This window comes from Takifugu flavidus, chromosome 22 (assembly GCF_003711565.1).
Source record: "Takifugu flavidus isolate HTHZ2018 chromosome 22, ASM371156v2, whole genome shotgun sequence".
NCBI lineage: Eukaryota > Metazoa > Chordata > Actinopteri > Tetraodontiformes > Tetraodontidae > Takifugu > Takifugu flavidus.
The window spans coordinates 2,203,749-2,230,127 of record NC_079541.1 but is presented as its reverse complement, the minus strand read 5'-3'; the positions used below and the strand labels follow the sequence as shown (position 1 = coordinate 2,230,127).

The 26,379-nt window shown below is 49.3% G+C and overlaps 3 protein-coding genes and 1 long non-coding RNA gene across 9 annotated transcripts; 1 reads left to right on the top strand and 3 right to left on the bottom strand.

Moving 5' to 3' along the window:
• Positions 1-13,628: 13,628 nt before the first annotated feature.
• Positions 13,629-16,873, bottom strand: LOC130518883 (cyclin-dependent kinase inhibitor 1B-like). The gene is made up of 3 exons (XM_057021794.1): positions 15,779-16,873; positions 15,258-15,414; positions 13,629-14,852 (listed from the first exon to the last, which is right to left on the bottom strand). Exons 1-2 carry the CDS (start codon positions 16,176-16,178, stop codon positions 15,263-15,265), a joined length of 552 nt encoding a protein of 183 aa, XP_056877774.1. The 5' UTR covers positions 16,179-16,873; the 3' UTR covers positions 13,629-14,852; positions 15,258-15,262.
• On the top strand, positions 15,423-19,664 carry LOC130518896 (uncharacterized). 2 transcript variants are annotated; one of them, XR_008948163.1, is made up of 2 exons: positions 15,423-15,769; positions 19,296-19,664. It is a non-coding gene; the product is annotated as an uncharacterized LOC130518896 (long non-coding RNA). The 2 variants fall into 2 exon arrangements; XR_008948162.1 differs by lacking the exon at positions 15,423-15,769 and adding an exon at positions 18,455-18,593.
• Positions 17,276-18,546, bottom strand: cdpf1 (cysteine rich DPF motif domain containing 1). The gene is made up of 3 exons (XM_057021804.1): positions 18,372-18,546; positions 18,111-18,222; positions 17,276-17,926 (listed from the first exon to the last, which is right to left on the bottom strand). The coding sequence occupies exons 1-3, from the start codon at positions 18,482-18,484 to the stop codon at positions 17,792-17,794; spliced, it is 360 nt and encodes a 119-aa protein (XP_056877784.1). The 5' UTR covers positions 18,485-18,546; the 3' UTR covers positions 17,276-17,791.
• On the bottom strand, positions 18,734-26,173 carry LOC130518881 (peroxisome proliferator-activated receptor alpha-like). Of its 5 annotated transcripts, none has more exons than XM_057021789.1 (8): positions 24,475-24,857; positions 22,960-23,183; positions 22,724-22,881; positions 21,193-21,331; positions 20,555-20,754; positions 20,212-20,481; positions 19,895-20,138; positions 18,734-19,521 (listed from the first exon to the last, which is right to left on the bottom strand). In XM_057021789.1, exons 1-8 carry the CDS (start codon positions 24,477-24,479, stop codon positions 19,277-19,279), a joined length of 1,485 nt encoding a protein of 494 aa, XP_056877769.1. In that variant the 5' UTR covers positions 24,480-24,857; the 3' UTR covers positions 18,734-19,276. The 5 variants fall into 5 exon arrangements, with proteins under 5 accessions (XP_056877769.1, XP_056877770.1, XP_056877768.1 ...); XM_057021790.1 differs by having other exon boundaries at positions 20,212-20,478; positions 24,475-24,848; XM_057021788.1 differs by having other exon boundaries at positions 22,724-23,183; positions 23,293-26,173.
• Positions 26,174-26,379: the final 206 nt, after the last annotated feature.

The following is a 26,379-nucleotide window of genomic DNA, read 5'->3' as shown; positions in this document are numbered from 1 at the left end:
AAGGTTCGTCGCATCCTTTATAGGAGAAAAGGCTTCAGATGTGCCTCGTTTCTGCAGATATGTGCTGTTTTGAGAGTTGAGGCCTCGTGCACAGCTAGAACAGCACAGTGTGGACCACAAATAGATAGCTTGAGGGAAGCTGAGGGATGGTCCACCTACTGGATGACAGTCAATTTACATCATCACGCTGAACTCTGTGGCTTCAGAGGACTTGATGAATGAGCCAGGGCTTCATAACCAACACACACACACACACACACACACACACACACACACACACTCATTTCTATTCAGTTATACTACATTATCCAGTTCCTTACCCGAACCCTAGACCCACTTAGCAAACATGGCCCCACTTTGCTAGTAGAATAAACATTTTGGTACTCAATATGTAGTAAATGTGTAGTAACTGTGAGCACATGCACGCACACACACACACACAGATGCATGCACGCACACTCAGGAAGAGAGAGAAAAAAAGGAACAGCGTGTGGCGTGAAGAGTGCTCCCTATACTTAGCGAACTTCTGGCGTTTAATGGGCCTGACGTAGCTGCATGCTGCGGTCTGAGGTCTCTCCACCAGCGTCTATTTTCCCCCAGAAGGACCTGGAAACAACATGGAACATTTAAGCAGGCTAAAAATGTATCTGATGGCAACCACCGTTGGCTGAAAATAACCCTGCAAGGGCATTATTATCATTAATAAGGGATAAATTTGTCAGCTGGCCTATCCTGGAGGCATCGCTAGTCTCAATGAATCTGGAGTTTGCCCCCCCCCTTATTTTTTTATTTTTTGTGGACCTGCTGGCACAGCAGAAGCACCGAGTCCAGCTGAGGAACTCCAGCAGAAGATCTTACTGAGTCAAGACCAGTAGCAGAACGAGTCCCTTTAATGATGCTGCAGAAAGTTCTGCGGGTTTTGACCAGATAAATCAAGGGTCCGATTTGTTCTGGGTCCATCATTCAAGGTCACGCTGCTCTTTTAAAGGAGAATTCAGAAATTTGCTCTCTGGATGCTGAATAAGAACAACCATTTTTAATGTTGTAACCTTCTGGGCTGGGCCAACCGTTCTGTCCCCCATCGGGTCTGGCAAGTTCCATCCTTTTTTTTTACTGCCGCGTCTTGACAAACAGGCCTGGACTTTGAGCAAACAACCTTCATGACATGTTCTTTTCCAGTAAAGAGCAATTACAGCGCGGATATAAATGAGCTCATTCAGAGATGCCACTTTGAGAATTTCTCCAGTGTAAATTTTGAGCTCGAATTAGCTACTGTTTTAGCTAACGAGAAGATTGAAAGGGCTCTTGAAAAGGTTTTCGCCCCGACACAATTGGAGTCCAGAGAATGACGGTCATTTTAAGCCCCCTGACCTCTCAGAGGATGACCCCAGAAGGTCAAAAGGTCAAATTTGTAGGGTATGATGGATAAAATGTTTCATAATGACTAGCCTGGTGAAGGCAGACAGGTGATGTTTAAAGTGAGCAAGAGGGAGGACGGCAAGGTAAGAGAGAGGAAGGGAGTGTGAGGGGGTGATCTTATCGTGGCCAGTGAGCACGCTCACGTGCACATAAGGGAGGGGGAGTTCTTTATCATAAACCAGAAGTTGTCTCCTGTGTTGTAATTTATGGAAAGTTTCTGTTTGGATTTGTTACATACAGACAGATATAATTAATCTGATCTGCCAGTAGCCATATAAATGATCTGATAGGCTGAGCCTGGACAAGAAACATTCAAGAATCTGATTTTCACTCTGCAGTAATATTATTTGGCCACTGGGGGCAGCAAAACAAGCTGCAATGACTGCGAAACTGACACATCGCGCGGCTCGAACCTTGAAATTTGGCTCGGGAACGAGATCAGGTCGACGTTTTTATTCGGTATGAGTCTAAATTCAAAGTGAAAGCCTCAACAAAAACCCGGGTGCTCCACCTCAGCGAGGCGTCTTAGCTTTTATTAGCGGACGTGCGGCTCATAATGAGAAAGGGCTAGAAAGAGATTATATCTCATCAATACCCTGCAATGGCAGCGTGAAGATGGCAGCGCTTTAATAGCAGTGACGGGCGAATGGAAAACTGTCTGAGTTGAACATGAACACAAGAGGAAGTTGTATTTTTATGACACTCAGCAAATAAACGTCAACTCTGTTTTTCTCTGCTTTGCTAAAGAGTAATAAACTAATCTGGGAGCTCAGCGAGGAGCGCTCCCGCTGAAAGCTGAGCTCATCGCGGGACTTTATTGACCATAATGAGTATTTAATCACCACCTGCACGACTTGATTCATGCCTGGCTCGTAAACTGCAGAGCTTTCGCCTGCACGCGTGCACGGGGACATTTATCTTCCATCTCGTCGGGGTCACGGCCTTGTCACGAGCTGGGAGCGCAGGCTGTTACACACAAATGGGTTTACACATTTATAAAGGAGGAGACGCCATCATAAGGCACTCCCACTCAAGGAACGCACATGCACGCCCTCGCTCAGACGCAACCCAAGCCTTTAATTCATTTGTAACTTTTTTTTTAATCAATCTTCTCAGGCTCTTAAGAAAACATGCTTCCAGGCAACATTTTTCACATAAAGTCACACCCCATCGTGAAAAAACCCCCATAGCAGCACAGATTAGAGCTTCTGGAGAGGCTGGATGGGCTGGAAAAGCACCTCTGTAAAGTTGGAACGGTCCCCAGCAGAAAGGAAAAGGTGCCAGGAGCCGTGCACCTGTGGCTCCACCCAGGCTTCTTGGAGGGAAATTGTCTGTTCTTGCGCTCACAGTAAAATCCCTTCTCCCCACGTGTTTACAGTTACTTTTTCATTTTCCGTCACAAACCCCAATCAGCCCTCAGTCTTGCGACATCCAAGTACCAGTTTAGTCCACACAAACCACACGCTGACGCGATTAAACGTCCGCCTTCCTGCAAATTCTGCTCAAATCAAGAGGAATCTACCTGCAGCTGCTGCTAGCAAGAGTTTTAGTGTGTGTGTGTGTGTGTGTGTGTGTGTGTGTGTGTGTGTGTGTGTGTGTGTGTGTGCAGGCTGCATGCGAGATGTCACAATTCCTGTCACCACAACAAGAGGCCGGCGCTCATGTGAAGGTGTGGCGCCTTACCGGCTTTAGAAATCTAGCAACAGCCGAGTTGACTGTTGCTACTTAAAGGTTGAATCAATTTGAGGTTTGTGGTCATTCGATAACTTGATACGTGCTTTGATTACGCAGCTTAACGTGAACAATAGGCGTGATTGTGCTGATAATGGGGCTTTTGTGGTGGCAGGGCGGCTGTGGAGGCTCCTGAACGCGTCGGGATGCTTTTGCCCTGCAAGTCTGTTCACACATGAACCTGCTGGGTAGTTGCACCTGACCCGACACCCGACCGTGTTCCCTCACTGTTAGGCCACCGTCTTTCATCAACACTCTGGGGAAAGACTTTCCCGAGACGTTCCGCCCAATTCAGCTGTCACGGGTCCAGATCTGCGCGGCTGTCAAACAGCAGAAGGTGAGAAGCAACGCGGCGGCGCGGAGCAGCTGGACCTTCTCCAAACCACACGAAGAGAGAGGAAAAAAAGACAAGTTGCTTATTTCCTCGCTCCATCGCCGCACGAAGACCCGCATGATCCCTTTAAGCAAGTCCTAATTAGATTACTTGGGTTTATATATAAAGACAGAGAGAAAAGCGCGGAGCAATCCACAAACTTTAAATGCCCTCCGTCGGCCGCTCAGTCACGCACTTTTGCCCCGAGCACGCGAACCAGCACCTGTCTTTCATTTGGACCAGGGAGACGGGGGCCAAGAGAGACAGTGGGAGAAATTACGAGACGTGCTCCCAGCATTCCTTCCAATTTAATGACCACTGTAGTATGTCCTGTTTTGACAAGGAATGAATTTGGGGCCCGATACTCGCAGCAATTTCCAGCAGATGACTTACAGCCCAGCGTTTGGGCCGTTCCAAAAGGTTGTCAGCTTGGGGGTTGAAAGTTTACCCCAATAGAATCTAAAGTTTCTAATTTGCAAACCATCAGTCTGGCCATTAAGGTGCTGGATTTCATCCTCCTTTTCGGGGGTTTAATGCATCTTTTAAAGCTAATTTTATCCGGAATCCGATGGCGAGAAAGTAAATCCACGCGTGCTGGTGTTGTTTGGAGCAGGTTCCCATCTGTTGTTGCTCCGGTCGCCCGGTCGTGTCAATGCTAGCGAGTTTGTTTTGGGGAAACCCGACTCCAAACAGTGCCGAGGTTAATGTGCGAGTCAGCAAACACTGTTGTGCACGAGTAGCAGCTGTTTTCGTTTCACCTGGAGACACCGGGGGCTCGTGCACACTCGGAGGATGTTTAAACATCCAAAGTTCTTACGATCAGGTTCGCGATGTGGGTGGATCTGAAATCATCCGCGTCCTCCTGAAACACGTCGCTGAAGACGAATGTGTAACGTTTATCTGATTTATCTGATTTTGCAAAACCTCAACACGTTCCCACTAAAATTCTCTGGGGGATAAAAAAAAAAAAAACTTCCCTCAACCCTGAACTTAGTCTGGAAAAAAGTTCCTGGTAGGAAAGTAGGACTTTCTTGAGGGGCGGAGCTTTTTGAGGAGGAATGCTGATTGGTGGAGCACACTTGCAGCCTTTATTTCACCTCGACAACCTTCACTTTATTCGTGTTTTGATCCTCATTTGGGAAAAGGGAGTAAAAGAAGAGAAGCTTCCCCATTTAAAACTTTCAGCACCGCGTGAAATATCTTTTTGATCATTATTCCAGTCACAACCCTCCTGATAGAATCTCCCCCTCACTCCCACGTCTACCTTCTCTATGCTCCACTGATTGCGCTCTTGATGGGAGGGAGACAGTTTGACCCCTGACCCCGCGCTACTCTAATACCTTTGAAGTGACTTGGCAATCTGCCCGGAGGTGGATTGGAGTTTTAACAACACTGGACATTAGAGAGAACGCTGATAAAACCCACTCCTGCTTTATAGACTGACCTAAACGGGGAAAATGGCCTCCCACGGGGCTAATAACATGTCAAATGAGCGCAATAAGTTACCCAAAGGTAGCTGCTAAAATGTGTCAGTTCGTGAAAAATAAAACATGGATGGGTAAAAAGAAAAATAATTATTTGCGGAGGTAATTTCCCATAATAACCGAGGCCTGAAGACTGTTTTACTGCTGTCTACAATGATGTTTTTTTCGGCCATTACGGAATTTTTGGCCATAATTCTCCTAATGCAAACAAGTATTAATGCTCCTTCTTAAATACAAACCGTGTCGCTATAAATATATATTATCAAGCAGTCAGCTCTTTATTGTGTACACAATACATGTCGTTAACTTCTCATGATCGTGCTATAAACAGGGCGGTCAATAACTTCCCCTATGCAGACGATACACTGGTGATTATTGGAAATGGTTAAATGGGAAGTCCAGGAACGCCGGTGATGAATCGGTGTGTGCTGGTTACAAAGAGACACAACTCTGACCTTAAATTCGTTAAATTTATTTAGCTAATTGCCAGGTGGAGGCTAATGTTCGCGTTCACCGTTTTCCGTCCCTTCGCCGTTTTGCGACACTCGTTGCTGCTGAAGTCAGGAACGCTTCTGTTCCAGGAACATCTTTAGGTTAATTACCTGGACACAGCTCACATTCTGTTCCCCTGAGTTTCGGCCGGGACCTGGTTCAGGCTTTTCTCTGTGGTGTCGGCAGGAGCCAATTTTTCCAGAGGGGCGTGGCCGGGCCGTCAAATCTGCGTGCGTGCTGCGGTGGTGAGCGGGATAATGAAGACCGTATGCGTGGTTCTATCCCAATGAAATGTGAAATGGTGTGACCACCGCACAACACGGGATAGAACGTTGATAAGGGCGAATTCATCTTTTGCTCGCAGCGATTTCCACTCGCTGTGTTTGATTTAGGGGACGTCGATGCCGCAGCCCTCCTTTTTCTTGCTGCATGAACGGCCGAACTCGAAAGCCAAGACATTCCAGCAACGGTGCAGAAGGATTTCTCCATTTCTTTCACCCCCCCCCCTCCCCCCCCCCCCCCCCAAATCTGTGCATTCGCTCTTGGCATTTATCTGCCTTTGTCTGTCAAGCCAGTGAAAATTTGTGGTTTTAGCTATCTGCTCTCTGTTAGTTCTATCTGTTCTTCCTTTTTTTTTCTTTTCCTATTCTGCGGGCCCGGGGGAAAACTGCCAACACTTGAGCGCGTGCGTGCGTGTTTGAGTCATGATCCAAGGGTTGCACACTGCAGCAGTTTGCAATCTAAAACATCCACTTCCATAATGACGGCTCATTACCTTCCATGCTCGCACATAAAACTATATATTTATACAACAGAGGACATAACCTCATTGCTTATCTACACAACAATTATGGCTGTGTTGGAGCCATGTAGGAAGCTCAAAATTCACCCAGTTGCAAAAATGGCCTGGATGACGGACGGTTTGGGAAATTAGCAGAAACCACCATCATATTCTGGTCATGTGTTTTGCTCTGACCTTGAAGTTTGGCCACTAATGTCTGTGGCAGGTCGTTAAATAGATCAGTTATGGCAAGTCTCTGTTCACAGATGACTCCATGCTTTACTCTGCTAGCATGGACTACACCATGGTTAGCATCCAGAGTGAAAACATCCAGTGTGCCCCTCTGTTCCGCTGAATGAGCGTTAAAGATGACCAGATATGTTAGTTTAAGTTTTGAGAGCGGTTTTGTGCTAACAGACAGTGGCTAGTGACCACAACTGGACAACACAGTTTCCAACAGTTTTAAATCAACACTTTCAAGAAAGAGAACTTGCCAGTTTAGCAGACAGATCAGCTAAATTCTGGGAATGATGAAATGAAACTGGAGAGTTTGAACATTTGTGGCTGTGGGTTCTTGTATTTTGGTAGCGTTAGCGGGGTTTGTCGATAATGCACCGTTTTATATTCTGGTCCAAAGAGAACTGAAAACAAATGATTACACCACAAATAACTAGCGGCTACTTTTTATCTGCTAATTCCAGTTCTGGTAGTTCCAGAGTCTGTTGGTCCACCTTTGCCAACCTGGACAATAAAACCCTTCAGCGTTTAGCGTTAAAACTGCTAACCTACAATACAGACATGGAAAAATACAATAAAAAAAACACACAGTATCACCAAATGACATTTGATTTGGTGACAATGACCCAAAAAAGACCAAGTTTATTGCTTAGACATCTAATCTCACAGTCTTGAAGGTGCAGAAGGATGTCTGAACCCTCGTAGCTGAAATTTTAACTGGGACGTGAGTCAACATCGCACGCGAGACGCCGAAGGATGCGCATCAGAAACAGGAAAACCCGTTTGGCAAGTTGAGCTCAAAGGTAAAAAGCCAAACCCGGACTCTCTGAAGAGCCTGCGTAAGGGCAAACACGCCTGGTTTACATGTACTCCGACCGGATAATCCACTCGCGTGCGATGCTAGAGCTTAATTACAGTTAATAATCTACCGATGCAGCCACATTACTGCTCATCGCCTGAGTCGTAAAACACAGAAGCCTCCTGGAGCCGTTCCAGGTGCACACAGGTGTGTTTTGTTCATCCAGCAACAGGTTGGGGGCAGATGGTGGCCGGTCAGAGGGGAGGACGGGAGTCTCCCGATGACCAGGCAGACTTGTCTGCAGTCCTTAAATACGCGGAGGCAACTTTAAACAGAGTCAATACCATTTGTTCGAGACTTCAAGCGTTCGGTTTTCCTGGCTGTTTGCACGCGTGGGCGCCCGTCTCCCACCGGAGGTTCAAAATGCCAGCCTGGAGCTGCAAACCAGATGAAAGCGCTACTTGAAGCGAGAAAGTGTGTGGGAAGTGGTAGCTCTTAAGGCTTGTGTGTGCAAACGAGAAAGTGTAAGGGCCTGGTGTGGTGTGACACTGATTACCGCAGACGTTCGGGCGAAATGAAGGAGGCTGCAGACGTCTGCCTCTGTTCTTTCTCTGCTTTTTTTCTCACTCCTACTCACATGCAAAAACAAAACAGCCTCAGTAGAGCTGCGCCTATCTGAGTTTCATCCACTTTGATCGCTGCGTCTACTTTAAACCTCACTGAAAGCACTTTCATCGGCGCGATTGTTTTGGAAGGTATTTAAGCTAAACTCACGTCCTCGCCTTTCCCCGCCCACTTCGCTTGTTACATTTGTAATTTGCTTCCAGCCTCGAGGATACGCAAACACACAGATGCGCTAGCTTGAAAGTACACCGTCCCACCACAGAGGGAACTGAGCATTTCCACCATTGTTGTTTTAAGCTAAGCGTACAGTAGGTTGACATCGATTTAAAGGATCCCTGTAAAGAAGGCGTGCTTAGATGCTAACTCGGCGGCAGCAACTTGGCATTGAGTCACACGCTTTGCATTGCAAATGTGTTTTAAAGGCGCCCGATCGACATAGTGCACACGCAGGCGGAAGCGTGGGAGGTCACAACCTAGCCATGCATTCAAAATAAAAGTGGCTGCAGAATTAGCGTTCACATGTGGTCCGACTCGTTTGTGCGAGTGCACCTGCAACCTCAACGTCTCTTTCGCGTCAAATCAACAGCGAATGAGCAGGAGGATCAGTCTTTCAGACAGGTGAAGGGGCAACAATGCGTTTGATTCCCAGGACAACTTCCTGACACAGCTAATCTGGCTGTGCTCCAACCCCACCCTAAAACCTTACCTCGCTCCCTCCAGTCTAATAAAATCAGACGTCACTTCTCCTCATCCGCACACATGTTTGCACTGTTTACCCACTTTGTCCCGCTGCAAAATGCTAATTCAAAGCAGCAAGGAAGCCCGCGCAGTGTCTCTCTTCCACATCTGTAAATCATCTCTGCGGGTAAACCATCACGGCGGAGACAAACGTGCGCGGTGGAAGCGAACGGGACGCTGTTTTCCCTGTGACTGAACTCCACTCCCAGAGGCCAGTGTGGGTTGTGTTTGTGTAACTACTCCTACGAGCGGAAAACTGATGCCATTCTTGCTCAACGGCGGCTTTCGAGGCATTAGCAAGAATTTACAGGGGAAGAAGGACAAAGCAAACACAGTGGTTCACCAAATGCTGCTTTAGTGTATAAATACCATAAATTCCCCCTTAGTCCCAGTTTACACTTTGCTTTATCTTCTCTTGGACGGATGGTCAAATGTAGATAATGTAACAGACTGAGATCGTCATGCCGCGGCTACAATAAGGAGTAGCTGCAGAAAGCTTTCAGTCATTAGCTGCGTTTGTATATGATATTCCCAGACAGAATAACGCTGCCTCCATTAGACTTCACAATACGCTAATCTGGCGTGTTTATGGTGCGCCCCTCCCCCGCACGGAGGGTTCACAGGGTTCGCTCCTGCCAAAATACATTTAAGAACATTAAATGTCAGCGATGGTCTCCAATAAATGGGGCTGCAAACTTGAAAAGAGGCCAAAAACAGAGACTGTTGTGGACGCATGGCTTAAAAATCGCTGCAAAAACATGTAAGCTAACACGTCCTCTGATGGCACAACACTGACAGCATATTTGTGGTTATGTGCACGTGCTATTACCCAGAGGGCCAAGAGAGCAGAGGCGGTAGTCTTAGTTTCAGTCGCTTCTACAATAACTTGAAGCAGCAGCAGTAACATTAGCATTAGGCGCTAATCTATAGTGCTAAAGCTGTTGGTTTCATACTAGACAGATAAATTCAGCAGTTAACCTGACAAAATTCTGGTTTTGATTGTCCCAAAGAGTTCACGCCCTCGTCCCACCGGGGTTTCACGCTGGTCATGGATAATTTTTACCCACAGTCAAAATACACACTGGTGTCAACCCCGGGGCAAGTTGGAGGAGAGGTCAGAGATTCAGAACATCCCCCACCCAGAGACCCGAGACCCTCGTTTATCCAGGTCTTTAGAGGAAACTGGCGCTCGACGTCATTTAGTACTGAGACACAGGCTTCTGAAGATAATTCCTGGAGAGGTTTCATTCCTCAGACGGTTCAGCTGAAGGCCGTGACCTGAGTCTTCCTGGACAACGTTGGTTTATTTTACTGGAACATCTCTGGGCCGCTGAAGTGACCAGTGTGAGGAGGGTTCAAATGGAATTAGGGTCAGTCCCTTTCGGTTCTTTTCAGAGATGTAGCCTTTAACATCTGCCCCGGTGCAGGTTATGACCCCGGCCTGCTGGATGACGGCCCCAATCAGGCACATCACAGCGGTTCGTCCTGCCCTCGGCCTGACCCGCGAGCGCCGATACTTCCTGTAGCCACGCGTCTGGCCTCCTCCAACAGCACCAAAACACAAAAGCTAAAACAGACGCCGGCACGGCCGAGAGGGTCAAGTGTTGCCTGGTCACCGGCGGCTCTGAAGTGTGTGACGCCGTCAAGGTTCAAAGTTCAAGGTTCAAGCTAGCGTTGTTGTCAAATCTGCTGTGAGTGTGTGACCAGTACAGAGGACGGAAATATTGGCCCTGAAGGGCCCGTGGCCCTACGGTGAACACTGAGTGTACAAAAACAGAGGTTAAAAATAAAAGAATGAACCTAAAAGAAACAGTGGAAGAACCAGAGAATCACACAGCTGCTGTCGTCAGTGCTTCAAATATATCAAAAGGCAGAGCAAAGATGGTCGTTTACGAGTCGGCAATTAAAGTGGATAAAAATTAAAACGTTGCTACAAAGTGTTGCGTAAATAAACTTGTAATGAGATGAAACACACACAGTAAATACCAATTTCACCATCCACACACACTCCGAGAGCCAGATGACACTAATCAAAGACATGTGATCCACAATGGGAAGGAAAAGTGTGCGTGTGTGTGTGCGTGCGTGCGTGCGTGCGTGTGTGTGTGTGTGTGTGTGTGTGTGTGTGTGTGTGTGTGTGTGTGTGTGTGTACAGAGGCAACAACAGAAGTCAAGGTCGCGTCCTCTCCCTCTAAAACCGTGAGCGCCATCACGCTGGTGCCAGTGTCGGGATGATTTGTGCACGTTTGTCTGCCCGCAAAGAACACGACGTTCGGATCGTCTGTCTGGAACCAGATGATCTATAATCCACCTGACCCGAGGCCGGGACCAGGGCCAGGACCTGAGCCAGGGCCAGGACCTGAGCCAGGGCCAGGACCTGAGCCAGGGCCTGAGCCAGGGCCCGGGCCGTGTGTAAAACCCCCTCACGCTCGCTGGCAGCGCAGATTGTTTACATCCTGCGCTGGATGTGCGGAGCAGCCAAAAAGGCCGCTCTCCTCTTTCCTCCCTTTGAATCCATCCCTCTGCCTCTCTTCCTTCTTTTCTTTCCTCCCTCCAGACCATCTCCGCTCCGTCTCACCCGTCCCGCCAGCAGCGCGTGACCGGGCCCAGGAATAACGCAACGCCGCCCTCGTAAAACGCCGACCTGCTTTCTTTTATTGGGCCCTTTTATTGTATCAACATGCAGCAGATGCTGAAGGTGTATTTCCACAGTAAAACACGGAATTAAAAACTCCTTTCCTCGCCTGCAGGTCGCCAAGCCGTGAGCTCACGTTTTTGTAGGCCCTCTGCTGAATCTCTATTCATAGCCTCGGAGTTTTCGGGGCCGTCACTCCTCTCGATATCTGCAGCGGCGATGAGGAATCGGGCTGCAAACGTGGAAGCGTTTTCCCGATTCGGGAGAAATCCGCCTGCACGGCGGCTTATCCTTCAGCTGCTTCGCATCTCGCTCCTCACCAGGATGTCGTCTAATGACAAACACCCGTCGGGGAACGCACTGCGCGCACACACCGGCCGCGGTTCGGAGCTCACGCCTGGCACGGAGCTCGAAACGTCTTCCAAAGCGGTGACGTCGTGTTGGCCTGACGACGCGCCGTGGAAGCTACTGCTTCTCCTCCCTCGCTCCTCACGTTCCCCCGCCGTCTGTGCTCCCTCCTGCTTTAAATCAACAGCCATGTCCTGATTTCTGCCCCGCGTTCACACCTCCATCCCCCAAGAACGCCTGCACCTCCGCTCGACATCCGAGCCGCAAGCTAGCAGGCACCTTTAAAGACTCTGCACAGGTGATACGAGTCCGTCAGACGACCGCTGCAGGTTTCCCTCAAATTCACAGTCTTTGCTGGATTGTATTTTCCATCAGCTTTGTACTAAAAATAGGGACAATTCCAAAGATCTTCAGCAACACGGTGAAATTGCAGCCACATGGGCCTAATCCTAATCAGCCAGCTCTTAATCTGAGGAATTTAGCTGTGGGAAGGGATTTAAAAACAAAGGATCTCGTCAGAGATCGTTGAGCCTCCGCATTCATGTTAGCGTCATTATTATGTGGCAGGAAACGTGACAAAGAAGAGAAAATTAGCATTTTGAGGGGAACAACCCAACAAACAGCAGGTAAATCTCACTTAAAACACCAGTTTTCTTCCTAAAACCCACTTTAGGCGTCCTGGGCTAAAATGGCTGAAATGAAGAGGAAAGCATCGTGGGAACTATAATATGGCTTCTTTGGTGACTTTACGACCTCAGGCTCATTTGGCGCCACAATTTTTTATTTTTTAACTATGAGTTAACCGAAGTAAACCCACTAACGTGATTTAATATTTAGCGAGAAATAAGCAAACCGGGTCGACAAAGAACCACTTCTGCTTAATGTGGGATTAGCTGCAAAAATTAGCCGAGTAAGGAACCTTTGCCGGTCTCTCCCCCCCCAACAAACGTCCCCTTGTCCGCGGGATTGTGCCTCCGCCCCACCCCCCCCCGGGTCCTGCGTAAATGTCAAGTGTGCGGCGCAAATACCACATGACAGCGCCGCTACCGCTGAACTTTAGCGTAACCTGTTGCACAAACAGAGCAGCGGCGGGAGAGATCCGGGCCTTCCTGGTGGCGGAGCCGTCGCTGCAGCACGTTTCTGGCCTTTTCCAAAGAAGATGATGTCACTTAACGTGCCACCGGCGTGTTAAACAGTGTCGCGGCCGTCTGTAAATGTTTACAGGAAGGTCATAATGTAACTAGTAATTACCAGAGCCGCGCTCTGGGCCGGCGCGATATCCCAGGAGCAGCTCTCTCTCTCGCTCCCTCCTCCACAGTGGGATCAACAGGAAAGTGGCAGCCAATGAAACTAATTGGGTGGTGTGTGTTTTATGAAAAGAACAGGCTGTGCTGTGCGGACGCCCTCCCACCGCGCTCTGACTGGCTGCCTCCTAAGTGGCCTGCTTTTCCCCTCTCTGCTGTGATTGGAGCTGCGGAATGCCACTAACTCCCAGCCTCCCCCCTCTAGTCTTTTCCCTCTTTTCCTCAGGACCTGCCCTTGTTGTTCGGAAAGCTCTGGGAGCTCGGCGGAGCGCGGTCGCCCTGCGCCCCGGCGCCGCGTCCCCACTCAAGATGGACGGTTTTGGCCTGGAGTTGAGGCCAGCCTCGAGAATTATGTCATTTTTCTGCTGTAAATGCTCCCAGAAACGCAGATGTTTCGAAGGAAGCAGCTCTTTTTTTTGGCGGGAGGCTCGACAGGAAATGCTGTCGTTCAGGTTCCTGCAGAAACAACGCGGCACTGTGTTATTTCACCGAATATCCCACAACGGTATTTTGCATAATTTGCGTTCCCACCTCGACTTCCTCGGCCTCAGATTACATTTTATCAAACTTGGCTGAGCACCAATTACACCTTTTTAATCAAAGTTCCCATTAAAAGGAGGTGAAAAAATACAAAACACAGTTTATAAAATTGATTATTACGGCTCAGTTTTGCAACAGTTTATTTGTCTTAAAAACAATAAAGAAAATATATATTTACAAAACTTTTTTTTTTTTTTGCTTTGGGAAGCTATAAATTGCTGTACACCCACGACAACAATGAGGAGAAAAAAAAGCTCAACATAAATAAGTTAGTATATTTTTCAGTGTTACAAAAAAAAAGGACACAGGTACTTTGTAGGGTTACACCACAGTGGGGCGTCGTCACTTTGTTTTCCTGCCCCCCCAAAAGAAAGAAATGATCAATAGTGCAATTACATTTTCCACATAAATTCTACCCCACGAGTCTTTGATTCACATATTTGCATAAGTAACCCAGTGAGACGTCGCCCTGGACGACACCACTTAGAGGGGGGTTGGAGGGGGAGGGGGAGGGAGACGTGTCCAAAGATTCAAATAAAACACGAATTCTTAGGGTCATTAGCAAATACTGATATCAAAGAATTTGGCTGGATATTGCTGTGTAGTTTGGTCACTGTCGTCCCGCCCCCCTCCACCAAAGGCACATACTTAGAAGAAAGAAACCCACAAAATAACAAAAGAGTTTTTATGAAGCCAAAAAAAGAAATGGGAAGATGGAGATAATTGCATGTAAACTTGATCTGCCACGGCTGGTCCCAGTCAGACGGACCTCCGACCTACAGTGGGACCGTCTGGGCCTCCAGGATCAGGATCAGCACTGGGACAAATAAAGCCGCCAAAAATGGAGAGAAAAAAGAAAAGACAGAGAAAACTTTTGTTTTCATGTAACCCTGACTTAAAAATCTGCATTTTTTTTTTAATATATATATATTTTAACGTACGTCAGTTTACCTGAAGGATACAACATGACCACTTTAACAAAATAACAGCTCTGTTGGAAATTGCACCGCAACTTCCTGAGTCAAATTCACACATTTGTCTTTTTTTTCTCCTCCTCCTCCTCTTCTTCACCTCCAAACACACATATAACAAATAAGATATGGAAAGCAACATAGGCTTCGAATGTGCTACATCTTAAACATAGGTAGTACATTTAAACAAAAAAGAAATTAAAAAAAATAATAAAATAAATGGAGCAAAGTTCTATTTGCACACTGCTACATTTTCTGCTGCTTCTGAGGCGATTTTTCTTGAAATGAGTGCCAGAACTTAATAGTGTAGTATTCAGTGCTTGTGCGGCCTCCCCTCCCTCCTTCAGGAACAGGCTGCTTTTCTGTTCTCTTCTATCTGTCAGATGAAGAGAAAGGTTACAGTTTCCAAACAGCAACAGGTCGCTTCCACCCCCCCAAACCTCCCCCAACCTCCCCCAGCTCTGTGGGACAGAAAAGAGGAAATGGGGTTGGTGAATGATGCAACGGGGAGCGCGGCGGTTCGTGCTCAGTGCGCGTCGTAAGCTTGTAAGATTAAAAATGCGTGCGTGCAGATTTTCAGGGAAGCCGTGAGGGGTGTGTGTGTGTGTGTGTGTGTGTGTGTAAGGGGGGGGGGGGGTGTCCGTGCAGGAGAGCGCGTACAAGCGGTGGGAATGCCCTGCTGGTGCAGCTCAGCTGGGGGCCAAACTCGGCGGAGAAGTGTGTCAAAGTTTGAACGTGCCTGTGTTATTACATGGTAATAAGAGTGGGACCGCGTGCTGACCTGTCTCATTGGGCCTGTGCGCTGTTCTCCCCGCTGGTCGGCCCCCCCTCTGCCGCTCTTCTCTCCTGAGCTCCTGCGCTGATCCCCTGACCTTTATCGTCGTCCTCGTCCTCGTCGGTGTGCGTCCGTTTACTCCGACTCTCGTCGACGCACGAACCTGGTTGACAAGAGAGACAGGGGAGGGAAGGCGGGGGGGGGAGAGGTGTCAGTCCGGGGTGGGGTGGGGGGGCTCGGGTGCGCGGCTGCACTTTGAAAAGACACCTGACATCCTCAGTTAAACTTCCGTGGCCAGAGGAGGGAAAAAAAAGAGAATCACTCCGCTCGGACGGCGCGTAACCGTTATTACCATCCTCGGCGACGTTCCCAGAGCAATGAACCCGACTGTGGTGCCTTTTCCTCCCCGCTCTCCGCTTCTCGGGGACCGTATCCTGAGGCTCGACCCCGGACACAACTGTTGCTCCACGCCCTTGCCTCACGGCGCGGCCGAACCCCGACACCCGCTAATAATCAAGGTGAATCACCTGATTCCGCAGAACGCCTTTTCCTGCTGCTGTTCTCGCTCCTCTGGCGACCGTCCGCCTCCAGCCTGTCGTCCCCGGACGGCTCCACATCCCGCCGCGGGCTCTCTCTCCTGTGAGGCGGTCTGCGATAGAACTCCGGTGCGTCGTTGTCCTCCTGCCACTCGTAATTGTGCGGCGTGAGCGGCCGCTCGCTGTCAGGGTCGAAATTGTACTCCTCCATGAAATCCTGCACACCTTCCTGGATCGCGGCCGTCAAATACCTCCGTATTTCACCGCGGTCAGGTGAGCCGAAAAGGTTTCTCCGGACGGGAGCTGTGACGTTGTCCGGCTGCCGCGCATCCACCCTCTCCAATGTCGGGCTCGCATTAGAAAGGCGAACATCTGACATTTTGTTGCACATATGACAGCTAAAAAAAACCCCCAAAACCCAAGCCTGTTAAAGTTCTACGTCCAAGTTGCGCTCCTTTTAATTGCAAAGTCACTGAAACGGTGCATGCATTCTCCGCGATAATCATCCGAAGTGCGTACGCGTAAAAAAAAAAAAAAAAAAAAGCGAGGAGGGGGGAAAAAAAAACAAAAACGCGTCTCCAATGGCGCAGGGGGAGTTGGAGAAAGCCACTCCTGTCAAGTTCGTAGTAAAGCTGATGAAAACCAGTCAAGGCATAACATCCAACATGGCGTTAGAGGGAGCTGTGAGTGAAGAAAAGTTGACATCCAGAACTATTCATTGGTCTGCGCGCTAGGACCGCCCATAGCTCTTAAAGTCGAACAGAGAAAAACAACAGAGCTGCAAGAATACGGCCTAATTACTCTCAGGAACTATAACACCGTTTCGGAGCAAGATGGGGGCTGGATCTTTTCCGCAGGGCCGGATTTTTTTGGGCTGCAGGCGCCACCTGAATCTGCAGCGACCCGATCCGATCTCATAGGCTGCTGCCGGTGATAAAAACCACTCGGTCGCTGAGCAAAAATGCTGATAGATGTGTCTGCTCTTCGGATCCGGCATCTCAGACGCGCATAATTCAATCAGCGCGGTCGGTTCGCGTCGCAGCTTCAAGGTTATTTGTTGACAATGAGATCCTGGAACCAGATTTCATGCGTGAGCGCAACAAAACAGCCACCCGACGGGCCTCGCGGTTACAGTGACATCAGCGCCGGAGCAGAAAAAGAAACCCTTCCGTCATTATCTGGCGCCGTGCCTATCTCTCAGACTTTGCCACGTGCATGCGCGCTCCGCAGGTTGCAGCCGCGGGTCCACAACAGAAACCAAACCTGGGTTTGCGTCTAAAAAATAAGTGTCTCCCATCTGCTGCAGCGAAGTCATCCATCAAACCAACTTTAAACCCTTTTAACTCTCAGGAGGGAAATGAGGCGTCCATAGATTGATTCTGGATCAGATGCAATAAGTGTTTCTGTGTGGGGATAAGATTTATAATCGCACTTCCTGAGCCACAACTCCACCAATTGTGTTGCAAATAAGTTACACATTAAGACGGATGAGCACACGGCGGCAACATGACCACCGGGTTTCTTTTAATTCAGAAACAAAGACACAATTCCTGGACTCCACAGAAGTCCTCAAGGCAACCTGTCGACGTTGGTTGCTACACTCATCGTCCAATTTTATACATTCTGCTGTGATAATTTGTCACTCAAGGCGCTGAAAGGCATCATAGAACACTGTGAAACAGCCGTACAGGGATATACAGAAGAAGTGTGTCGCTGATTCGATCTGTAAATCACCCCATTTATTTACTTAAAATAAAAATACAACTTTAGGGCTGCGGCACATGACCTCCTATTAATAATCTGGAGTTGGGACGGAGCAGCAGGTCTGAGTTCTTCCGGGTCAGGAAACAAACAACACCCTGCTGACTCGTGCAGCACCACTGGTCACAAAGAGAAATCTGCATTTCCAAGTGGATTTTCCAGCAAAATTGCGATGACCATGCTCCAGTTTGTTGCAGGCCTGGTGTTTGTGCACTCTGTTGGGAGTCCTGGTGCATTTCCTGGCTACCGTTGCACCGATTTTGGATCTCTCGGCGGCTTCTTCTTCGCCAGCTCTGCCTGAATCTGATGGGGGAACTGGTTCAGGTGTTTGTTCACGCACTCCATGCAGAACCTCTTCGTGTAGAACAGACTACAGTCCTGGCAGAACAAAGAAAAAGGCTTTGTAGTCAAAGTTTTAACCTGCATTTCACACCAAAAGGCTACTTTGTATTTAGAATACACGTTATTTTACCACATATACTATTTGTCCTTGCAGTAGCACGCTCTGCAGCTGTGCATGTAATCAATAGTTCACAAAATGCTGAATTATTCATCCTCTTACTGAGCCAACACAGACTCGCTTTCTGCACAGGCTGCACTCGGAGCCCAAAATCAGGAACTTTTCCCTGTCCGGGCTGAAGGGGTCTTTGGTCACAAAACATTCTTCGAGCAACCTGCGGGATGACAGAAATCCAGAAAACCCCCAGTTTAATTGGGATCGTTGCAGATCAATGGTGTCCTGCAGCTCCTGGCATGGTAGCCAGCGTATGTAGCAGCCGCTAACAATGCTAGCGTTAGCGCGCCCATCGTCGCTGTCACTTACACAATCGCTCTGGTGTTGGGCGGTTTCTGGCCGTAGTAGCTATATGGGCTGCGTAAATCACACAACTGGCAGGAAAATATATTCTGAGGGGTTTCACTGGACGTGTGCTCCATAGTTCCGCGTAGACGCTGCAGTTCCCGGTTCCCATGTCGACAGAGGCGTTGGTTTGACGCGGCGGTGCTGCCCCCTACTGGACTGGGGGAGAAACGGGCGCCGCTGCAGGTACGCGCAACGGGAAGGAGAATAATTCAGCTTTTATTTAACTCGAGTGGGTTCTGGCACAGATGGCGGAATTAAAGTCCAACAGAACCGCAATTAAATACATTACTTTAGTGCAGACATGAAATAGAGCTTGAGGCGACTTTATATGTTGCGGTTTTGGCTCATGGGGAAACTTTATTTGAAGCTGAAGTCTGAGCTCATTTGTGTTTACTCTGCTCACAAATGCGTCGCTTTGTACATGGGATGATGTTTACCCAATAGAACCAGCATGACGGCTTGTTGTGTTTTCAAAATATTAACACGGATTAGCGCAGTTTTGACCACAAACAAAGTATTTTAAATACACATCCACTCCTATGTTTCAGCTTCTTCCCATCAGTACTGAAATAGATTATTATTAATTATTTATGCTTAAAACACGAGGTCATTCCCTGCAGTTTGATACAGTTATTGTGCTGAAGGTGGTTGATATTAGTCCAAAGGCACAGAAACATCATTTTAAAATGTCCAGAACATCAAAATAGGTCTATAAAAATCTATATACACAGTATCACAAACCAAATCTCCAAACCAGGCAGACCCAAACAATCTTTACAAAATGATGTCTTTTAGGCTGATCACGCCTCGAAGGGAACTTTCTTTAGTCCAGGAAACAAACAGAAGGGTCCGTATTACTCATGCTGTTAATACATGTCTCTGTAGATCTCCTGCAGCAGCGGGTGCAGCGACGTGTCCTCTGTTTTCTTGATGTCCTCCACCAGCTGAGCGTGCTCCGTGACCAGCTCCCGGAGGTCAGCCAGTTTCTGCAGCAGTCTGGGGAACAGGAAGCTGTCGTTGGGGTGGTTGGTCAACAGGTGGAGCCGCAGCACTTGCACGATGGTCTCCTGCAGCTGCTCCACCAGAGGCACGTCCACCAGGCCCGGACGGTCTGAAAGGAAGGCGACAAAGAGAGAACGGAGGCGTGGACGCAGTTCTTTTGCTTTTAATAGCCGCGTAAACTCCCGAATAGCTAATTTGTCTTTGTCTAATCTTTGCAATAAAGGGCATTAAAATGGCCTGAACGTCATCCTACACCTGTTGCTGAAAATGTCCGATCTTTGTTATAAATCAGACCTGCAGAGTGGTTCAAACAAATAAAATTTAAGCTAACCACGTGCTATCGCCTCAGAAATATTCCCTGATCTCAAAAACAGGGCAGAAATCCCAATAATGACCCCTGTGTGTTGCAATTACAGAGAATCCTGAATAAAAAACAGGGTTTTTAGTTCTTAAGAGAGGCCTCAAAGTGCAGCTGATGCTACCTCCGCAGCAGATGATGGCGGCCACAAACAGAGACAAGTCGCTGTCGTCCAGCTCCAGAGAGTTGAAGCGTGTGGCAAACTGGAATTTGGGCTCCATCATGTCGCTGAAGGGCCGCCGGAGACTCTTGAGGAACTCCCGGGTGATGAAGCCGCCTCCCCGGGCCACCAGCACCCCGTCTTTGTTCATGCAGGACGCCAGGAGCGTGAAGAGGGCTTCGTAGACGCCGTACTTCAACAGGGTCACCTGGACAGGGGCGTTGAGAGGTGAGCGTCGGACGGAGGCGTGTCCGCACGTCCAGCTTTGCATCCTCACCCACCTGGTCGTTGAGATCCAGGCTCTGGAATCCCGGCACCGCCTTGGCGAACTCCGTCAGCTCGGTGACCGTCTCCACCGAGGTGCTCTGGCAGCAGTGGAAGAGCCTGGCTTCAGCCTCCCTCTGCCGGAGCATCCCGCACCCCAGGGCCGGGACCACGTCCCCGATGTGGAGGCTGTTCTCGGACCCGCCGTGGTGCTCCGCCAGCACGTGAGCGGCCAGCGTCTTCTCCGCCAGCTGGAACGTCTCCATGTTGTGGATGATAAACGGCTGCTGGGAGCAGGAGGAAGACAAGGTCTTGGTGGTTTAAGGAGACAACGCGACGCGAAGTGCTAACGGTGTTTACCGGCTTGCTGGTCTTTCCGGTGAGTATCAGCCGAGCTTTGGCCTTGTTCATGGTAAAGTTTTTCATGTAGGCGTCGTGGATTTGCCTGACCAGCACCTTGTGATCGGCCGGCATGGGGCTCGCCTCCTCTTTCTCCACCATCTTGTTTTCAGCCTTGAGCTTGAGCTTCTCTGCCTGAGGCATCCGGCCGAAACGGATGGCTGGTGCACGGAAACCTCGGTTAATATCAACACCTAAAGGGCTCCTCGCACGTTTGGGGGAGGGTCGTTTTTCTTTTTAATGACAAAACTGCAAACAGAGAGGCAAAAAACAAACAAAAAAAAACGGCTCTGCGTGTGTCTGCAGATATTCGTCCACATTCTTTTCTCTGTTTCTGAGGACAACATGCCGTCTTCCTCTCAGGTTTCCTACGCTGCTCTGTCTGCAGTGGGAGGGCATTGCAATAAACCCAATGACCCCTCGGCAGCCGGCACAGATGACAGGCCAGATGTGGGGCTACGGAACTGCATAAAGGCCTGTGTTTTCTCCATCGAGGAGGCTCTGGTGGGACCGCGATGTATAAAGAAATCCCAGGAAACGTAAAGCGCGCTGAGCTAGCGTAGAAAGCGGCGCTGGGACACAGAAAGGCGAGGTCTTACCGTTGTGCGACATGCCCACAGACAGACATTTGTGAAACCGGCAGTACTGGCACTTGTTGCGGTTCTTCTTCTGGATTTTGCAGTTGTTTTCGCACTTGTCGTACTCCAGCTTGAGCCGGATGGTTCTGCGGAAGAAACCCTAATGGGGAGAAAAGTGCGTCAGAACCTCCTGGCACGGCTCGCGGCAAAAGAGGAAACGCCGAACCGCGGCGTCAGGCTCTCGTTTTGCTTCGTGAACTAGTGTGGATCCAACAGAAATGTACGAAATGGATTGGAACCGGCGGCTTTCGGCCGCACTTTGAGATAAAAGGCGAGTGCCCTGACACATGCTAACAGCTGTCACACACACATGCAGCCCTTTGACTTATGCTCGGGCTCCACGTGCTGCCGAGCGCCGTCCCGGTCGCTAACGCTCGCAGGACGACCCCGTCTGAGAGAACGTCATCCTCTGAATCGTGAGCTAGTTTACAGCATGCGTGTCGCTGCAGGTCTGCGCTTGGCCTACGGACGCAAACGAAGGCTGCGCTGAGCCGCTCGGCGTGTCAATAGATGGTGCGTGCTGCCTTCAGGGCCTCTCGGCAACAGTTGCGATTCAAGTCATTTCAGTAACTTTGCATTTTAAAGGCGAGGCGATTAGCTCGCTGTTGCTAAAACCTCCCTGTGGGTCGCACCGTCAACACGGCGGACTTAAGCCCTCGCGCCGCCGCATACGCAGTCGCATTCCATTTGCATTCCTGCCGCGGAGCGATCGTATCTTTAAGCGAGGTGTTAAAAGTGTTACACTGAGGCTGTCCAGCATGGAAAACACGAGGTGTGACCGCCCCAAACATTTCCATGATGGCACAATACCACAGGACAGTAACGTCCTCTGGAGGAGACGTCCAGAGCATTTAGCTGCCTCATGGTGAGATGGGGATGAGTGTTGGGTTTCTATAACATAAAGCACAACCGTGCGGGCGCACGGCCCATTTGGCAGCATTTGGAGGATTAGCGCAACATTCTCCTGACATGAAACAGTTGGGATCTTTACTTTAAAGGAGGCGAGTTCAAAGGTCACGCAAAAATAGCAAACGGAGGCTCGGATTAGCGGAAAACAACCACCCGCCGGCGGAGAGAGACCGCGGCCCGTTCACATGACTTGGTAAGAGCAGTAGCCTTTAAACTTTCGTGTTTTTAGCCCTCGAATGGAGAACGGGTCATTGACCTCGGCGAAATCCGAGCCTCCGGCAGCTTCGGTCCGCAGGGACCGACCTTTGCAACAAAAGGACCCCAAAATACACAAACAGTTTTATCTCCAAGTTGCCGGGGTCAACGTGGCATGTGTGCTATAAGGCCATTCAACCAGGCTCTGAGCTAAGTAGGTAAGAGGTGAGAAGGCAGCCGGGGCCGCCCTGTCCTCCACAACACATGATCCGCCTGCATGTTTGAAAAGTTTTCCACTGGGCTCTGAGTCAGGTGTCTCGAGGGGGGGAAAAAACAAAACAAAAAAAACCCTCCACGCGCATTTAAATCTACGTCCAGGACGACTCACCTTGCAGCCCTCGCAGGCGTGCACGCCGTAGTGGAACCCCGAGGCCTTGTCGGAGCACACGCGGCACTCCAGGTTCAGAGAGGGGAAAGCCTCCTCTGAGCCCGGCGCTGCTGCTGTACAGGCCCCCCCGGACGGACTGGAGGCTGGGCTCAAAGTGTCTGAGGAGCAGGGACAGGACGCGTCACCAGACGGCCGTTCAGGCACCAAAGAACCACCATGTGCTCCTCTGTCCTCACCCAGGGTGCTGGAGCCCTCAGGCTCGGTGCTCTGGTACTCGGGGAAGTCGAACCCCAGCGAGCCGTCCCCCAGAGAGTGGGAGATCTCGCGCAGGTCGTCCATCAGATCCCCACACAGCGGGTTGTCCAGCAGGGAATCCCCCAGCGGGGACGGCGGGCTGAAGTCGTCCCCCGCCATCATGGATCTAAAACCAAAGGAAGGAAGCGGCCCCTCGCTCAGCACGCTGACAAGGGAAAGACGAGAAATGTTAGATCTCAATTTAAAGAAAAAGGGACCTCAGCAACTTCCCCCGTGAACAGTCCGAGTAGATCCCGGTTACGCTGGAAGATCACCTGCAGGAGCTGCCGATGCTTAAAAATGAGGCTCATCCAGGTGAGGAGCGGAGTTACCCGGCTCGGGATGATGCTTCCCAGATGAGGGAACGTTTGCATTGGTGGGAACAGTTCAAAAGTCTGACACGTCAGAACAGCATCCCTCTATCTCCCCTAAATTAAGCTCGGTGTCAAAGGTCACGCTGAGCGCGTTGTTCATCAAGACGCAGGTTAAATTCCCGTCGGCCGGAACGCACAACCTGCTGGTCGTCACTCAGCCCTGGATCCGACCGACCTCCGGAGACTTCAAAGGCGCCGCGCGCGTCACGCGCCGGCGTTTATGTTGTGCGAAGGGACGGACGCGCAGCTTGGAGTCACGTCCGTGTCTGCGGCCGGCCTCACGGGGGTGGGTTTTATTGTGGGAGAGGGTTCTGGGTCCGCTCCCAGCTGCTCGCCGCAGGGCGGACACCTTCGGTTTGACCCCTGACACGACCCCGCGCCATGTCGCAACGCACACAGTCTGTACGCGCACAACATGCGCGGGGAAAGATCCCAGATTTCCCAATCTCTCCGATGACTCTCCCTCCGACTTGGATGTAGGAGATTCGTGTGAACTCGGTGGAAAGATCTCAGTTTACACAGCTGCATGCATCTGCGCTTCAATGGGGAGATTAGCCAGCGCCAGATTGCGCAACATCACCTTCCAGCTTGGAGTGTGCTGATGCCTGCACACCACGATTAAGATAAATGTTCCCGAGTGGAACCGGGGCACTGAGGACAGTGATTAATCAATTGTTCTTGCTTATCTCTGGGTTGCAGCATTTCTGGGGGGGGGGGGGGGGGGGGAGCTATTTACCTCTGTCTCTTGAAAGGTTTCAGAAAAGTAAAATCACTTTTAAAAATACATTTTAATGACTCCACTGTGTGTGAAGGTAGAAAAGCCAGAACATCACAGTTCCACCCGCTCAGGATGGTCTCCCCTAATTACCTCATAAGACATTGTCTTAAATCCCAGAGGAAATATAACAACGACACGGGGCAGCTATCTTTAGGTCACAGGGGAAGAGGAAACTGGGCCGAACCAGAGCAGGAGCACAGCTGACACAACACATGACGACCAGGCGAAGAAAGTGTTAAAAGAAAATCTACCGTGTGACAGTAACGGAAATTTCGCTGGTTTTGCTCACTAAACGCGTCGTTTACCTCATCCGTGGGCATTTCCGGCTGTTGCACGCGCTGCCAGCGGGGCCGGTGTCGGTGTTTTGGCTCCGGGACGCGCGGACGGGCCGGTCCTGGTCCGATCCCTCCTCATCTGCTGTCAAAGCGGCGCTCAACCTCCACCGGAAGTCACGTGGGGGCGCGCGGACGTGTGACGCGCACACCTCCCAGACACACCTATGCTTCTGACCAATGGACAACACGTGATGTGAGGGTGAGCAGAGGCCCCGCCCACTTCGAGAGGGGGCTCAAAGGCGCGAGACGTCACGCAGTGGAGGTCAGCTGATCGGATCTCAACCTCATTCCGATTTTCGTTGTAAAGAAAGAACGATACATTTTATTGAATGTTAAGGAAATAAACTATCTGTAAATTACCATTTTAAACAAAACAAACTCCACCTAACTACCGCTACCATGCTTAATATAGCTAAATAAATACAGAACACACTTTTACGAGCATATCAGCAGTTTTTCTCGCATAATACAGCAGTTTCTCATTAAAACTGTGGTTAAAGATGGGAAATGGCATTTTATGGCACACTTAGGCGTTAAATGTTTGTGATTGAGGGCCTCTGGCTTTGCCAAACGCTCATTTATTCGGTTGCAGTTTAGTGTGTTTCTGAAATTCATTTGTTAAATAATCTCATGCTTGATCCAATTTAAGGATAAACGTGGATTATCTTGCATTAACCAACGTCCCGCGTTCTTAAGTCATTTTTACACAATATTTCATGGAGCAGTTGTTTTTTATTTAGTCGAGACCTAAAAAACTATGCTTTGGTTCATGGAGCTCCAACAAGTAATCATTGGCGCCACCTGCTGTGTGTAGGTGCACCATCAGCTTTAAAGGTGAAAGGCTGCTGCGCTTCGCAAATATAGACTATTTTGCCATTCAGATAGAATAAGATAATCTTTTGTTTTGTATTGTTTCACCGATATTACCGTTTTAATCCAATCGGCTGCATAAATGTAACACTACACACACCTGAGGACCAGGGCTGTGTAGTTTTATTTTCTGGTTTGACCCTTATAATAATTGACTTCAATAAAGATTCTTGACCTGCTGCTAAAACTCACAAATGAAAAAAACAACCAAAAAAACAATCCGCTTTGCTTTGAAATAAGACTTTATTTGTTAATGAAACCACCAAAGTAAATAAAAATGACTGTAAAAGCCAGGCCCGATCATTTACTTGTCCTGGGAATCAGTAAAGGCCCAGTTTTCAACTTTAAAGTCCAACAAAATCCTGGTTATGTGAGCGTTACTCACCTGTTTGCTTTGATCTCAAGCTCAAGTGCTCCTTGATGGAGTCTGTAAAGCAGGAAGGAGAGCTCCTGAGATGTACTGCTGCCCTCCAGGGAAGGCAGTAGGTTGTATAGTTAGCTCCTGATGGGGCAAAATCACAACCCTGAAACCACACAACCTACTACCTCACCCTGTACGAACACCATGAGTCCTGCCGGTCTGCAGGTGAAGGGTCCTCATCGCCTGGCGAAGACGCGACAGTCCCGACAACAAAGGCGCGCAACGTTAAAACACTTGGAGCAAAACGGCAATCAGGCATCAGTTAAACGTGTTAAATGTGCCGGGGAGGAAGTGGCGTTTTCCATCTGGATGCAATTACAGCCGCTCCGGGAAAGACAGTAAGTTGTATAGTCATCTGACAGTTTGGGAATGACCCTAAAACTATACAACCTACTACCTCACCCCAAAGGACAGTTTACTTCCTGCGGACGCTCCTCGTGATGGTGACCTGCAGGGAGAGGGAAGGGGGGGGGGGTTTAAGAAACCATTACAAAAAGGCTTTCATTGTCGTCTGTCTAAACTCATTAATCCGGAGTTAAGAGTGGACTAGACAGAGCGATAAAGATCTTTTCCACGTATTTTTA

Coding starts and splice junctions, on each gene's coding strand:
- LOC130518881 (XM_057021786.1), bottom strand. Junction 21,332..22,723: donor ACGCCTGCGAGGGCTGCAAG/GTGAGTCGTCCT, acceptor TCTCCCCATTAG/GGTTTCTTCCGCAGAACCAT. Junction 20,482..20,554: donor CCGGAAAGACCAGCAAGCCG/GTAAACACCGTT, acceptor TCCTGCTCCCAG/CAGCCGTTTATCATCCACAA.
- LOC130518883 (XM_057021794.1), bottom strand. CDS start 16,178: ATGTGCAACAAAATGTCAGATGTTCGCCTTTCTAATGCGAGCCCGACA. Junction 15,415..15,778: donor AAGGCGTTCTGCGGAATCAG/GTGATTCACCTT, acceptor CTTGTCAACCAG/GTTCGTGCGTCGACGAGAGT.
- cdpf1 (XM_057021804.1), bottom strand. CDS start 18,484: ATGGAGCACACGTCCAGTGAAACCCCTCAGAATATATTTTCCTGCCAG. Junction 18,223..18,371: donor CCCAACACCAGAGCGATTGT/GTAAGTGACAGC, acceptor GTCATCCCGCAG/GTTGCTCGAAGAATGTTTTG. Junction 17,927..18,110: donor AGCGAGTCTGTGTTGGCTCA/GTAAGAGGATGA, acceptor TTGTTCTGCCAG/GACTGTAGTCTGTTCTACAC.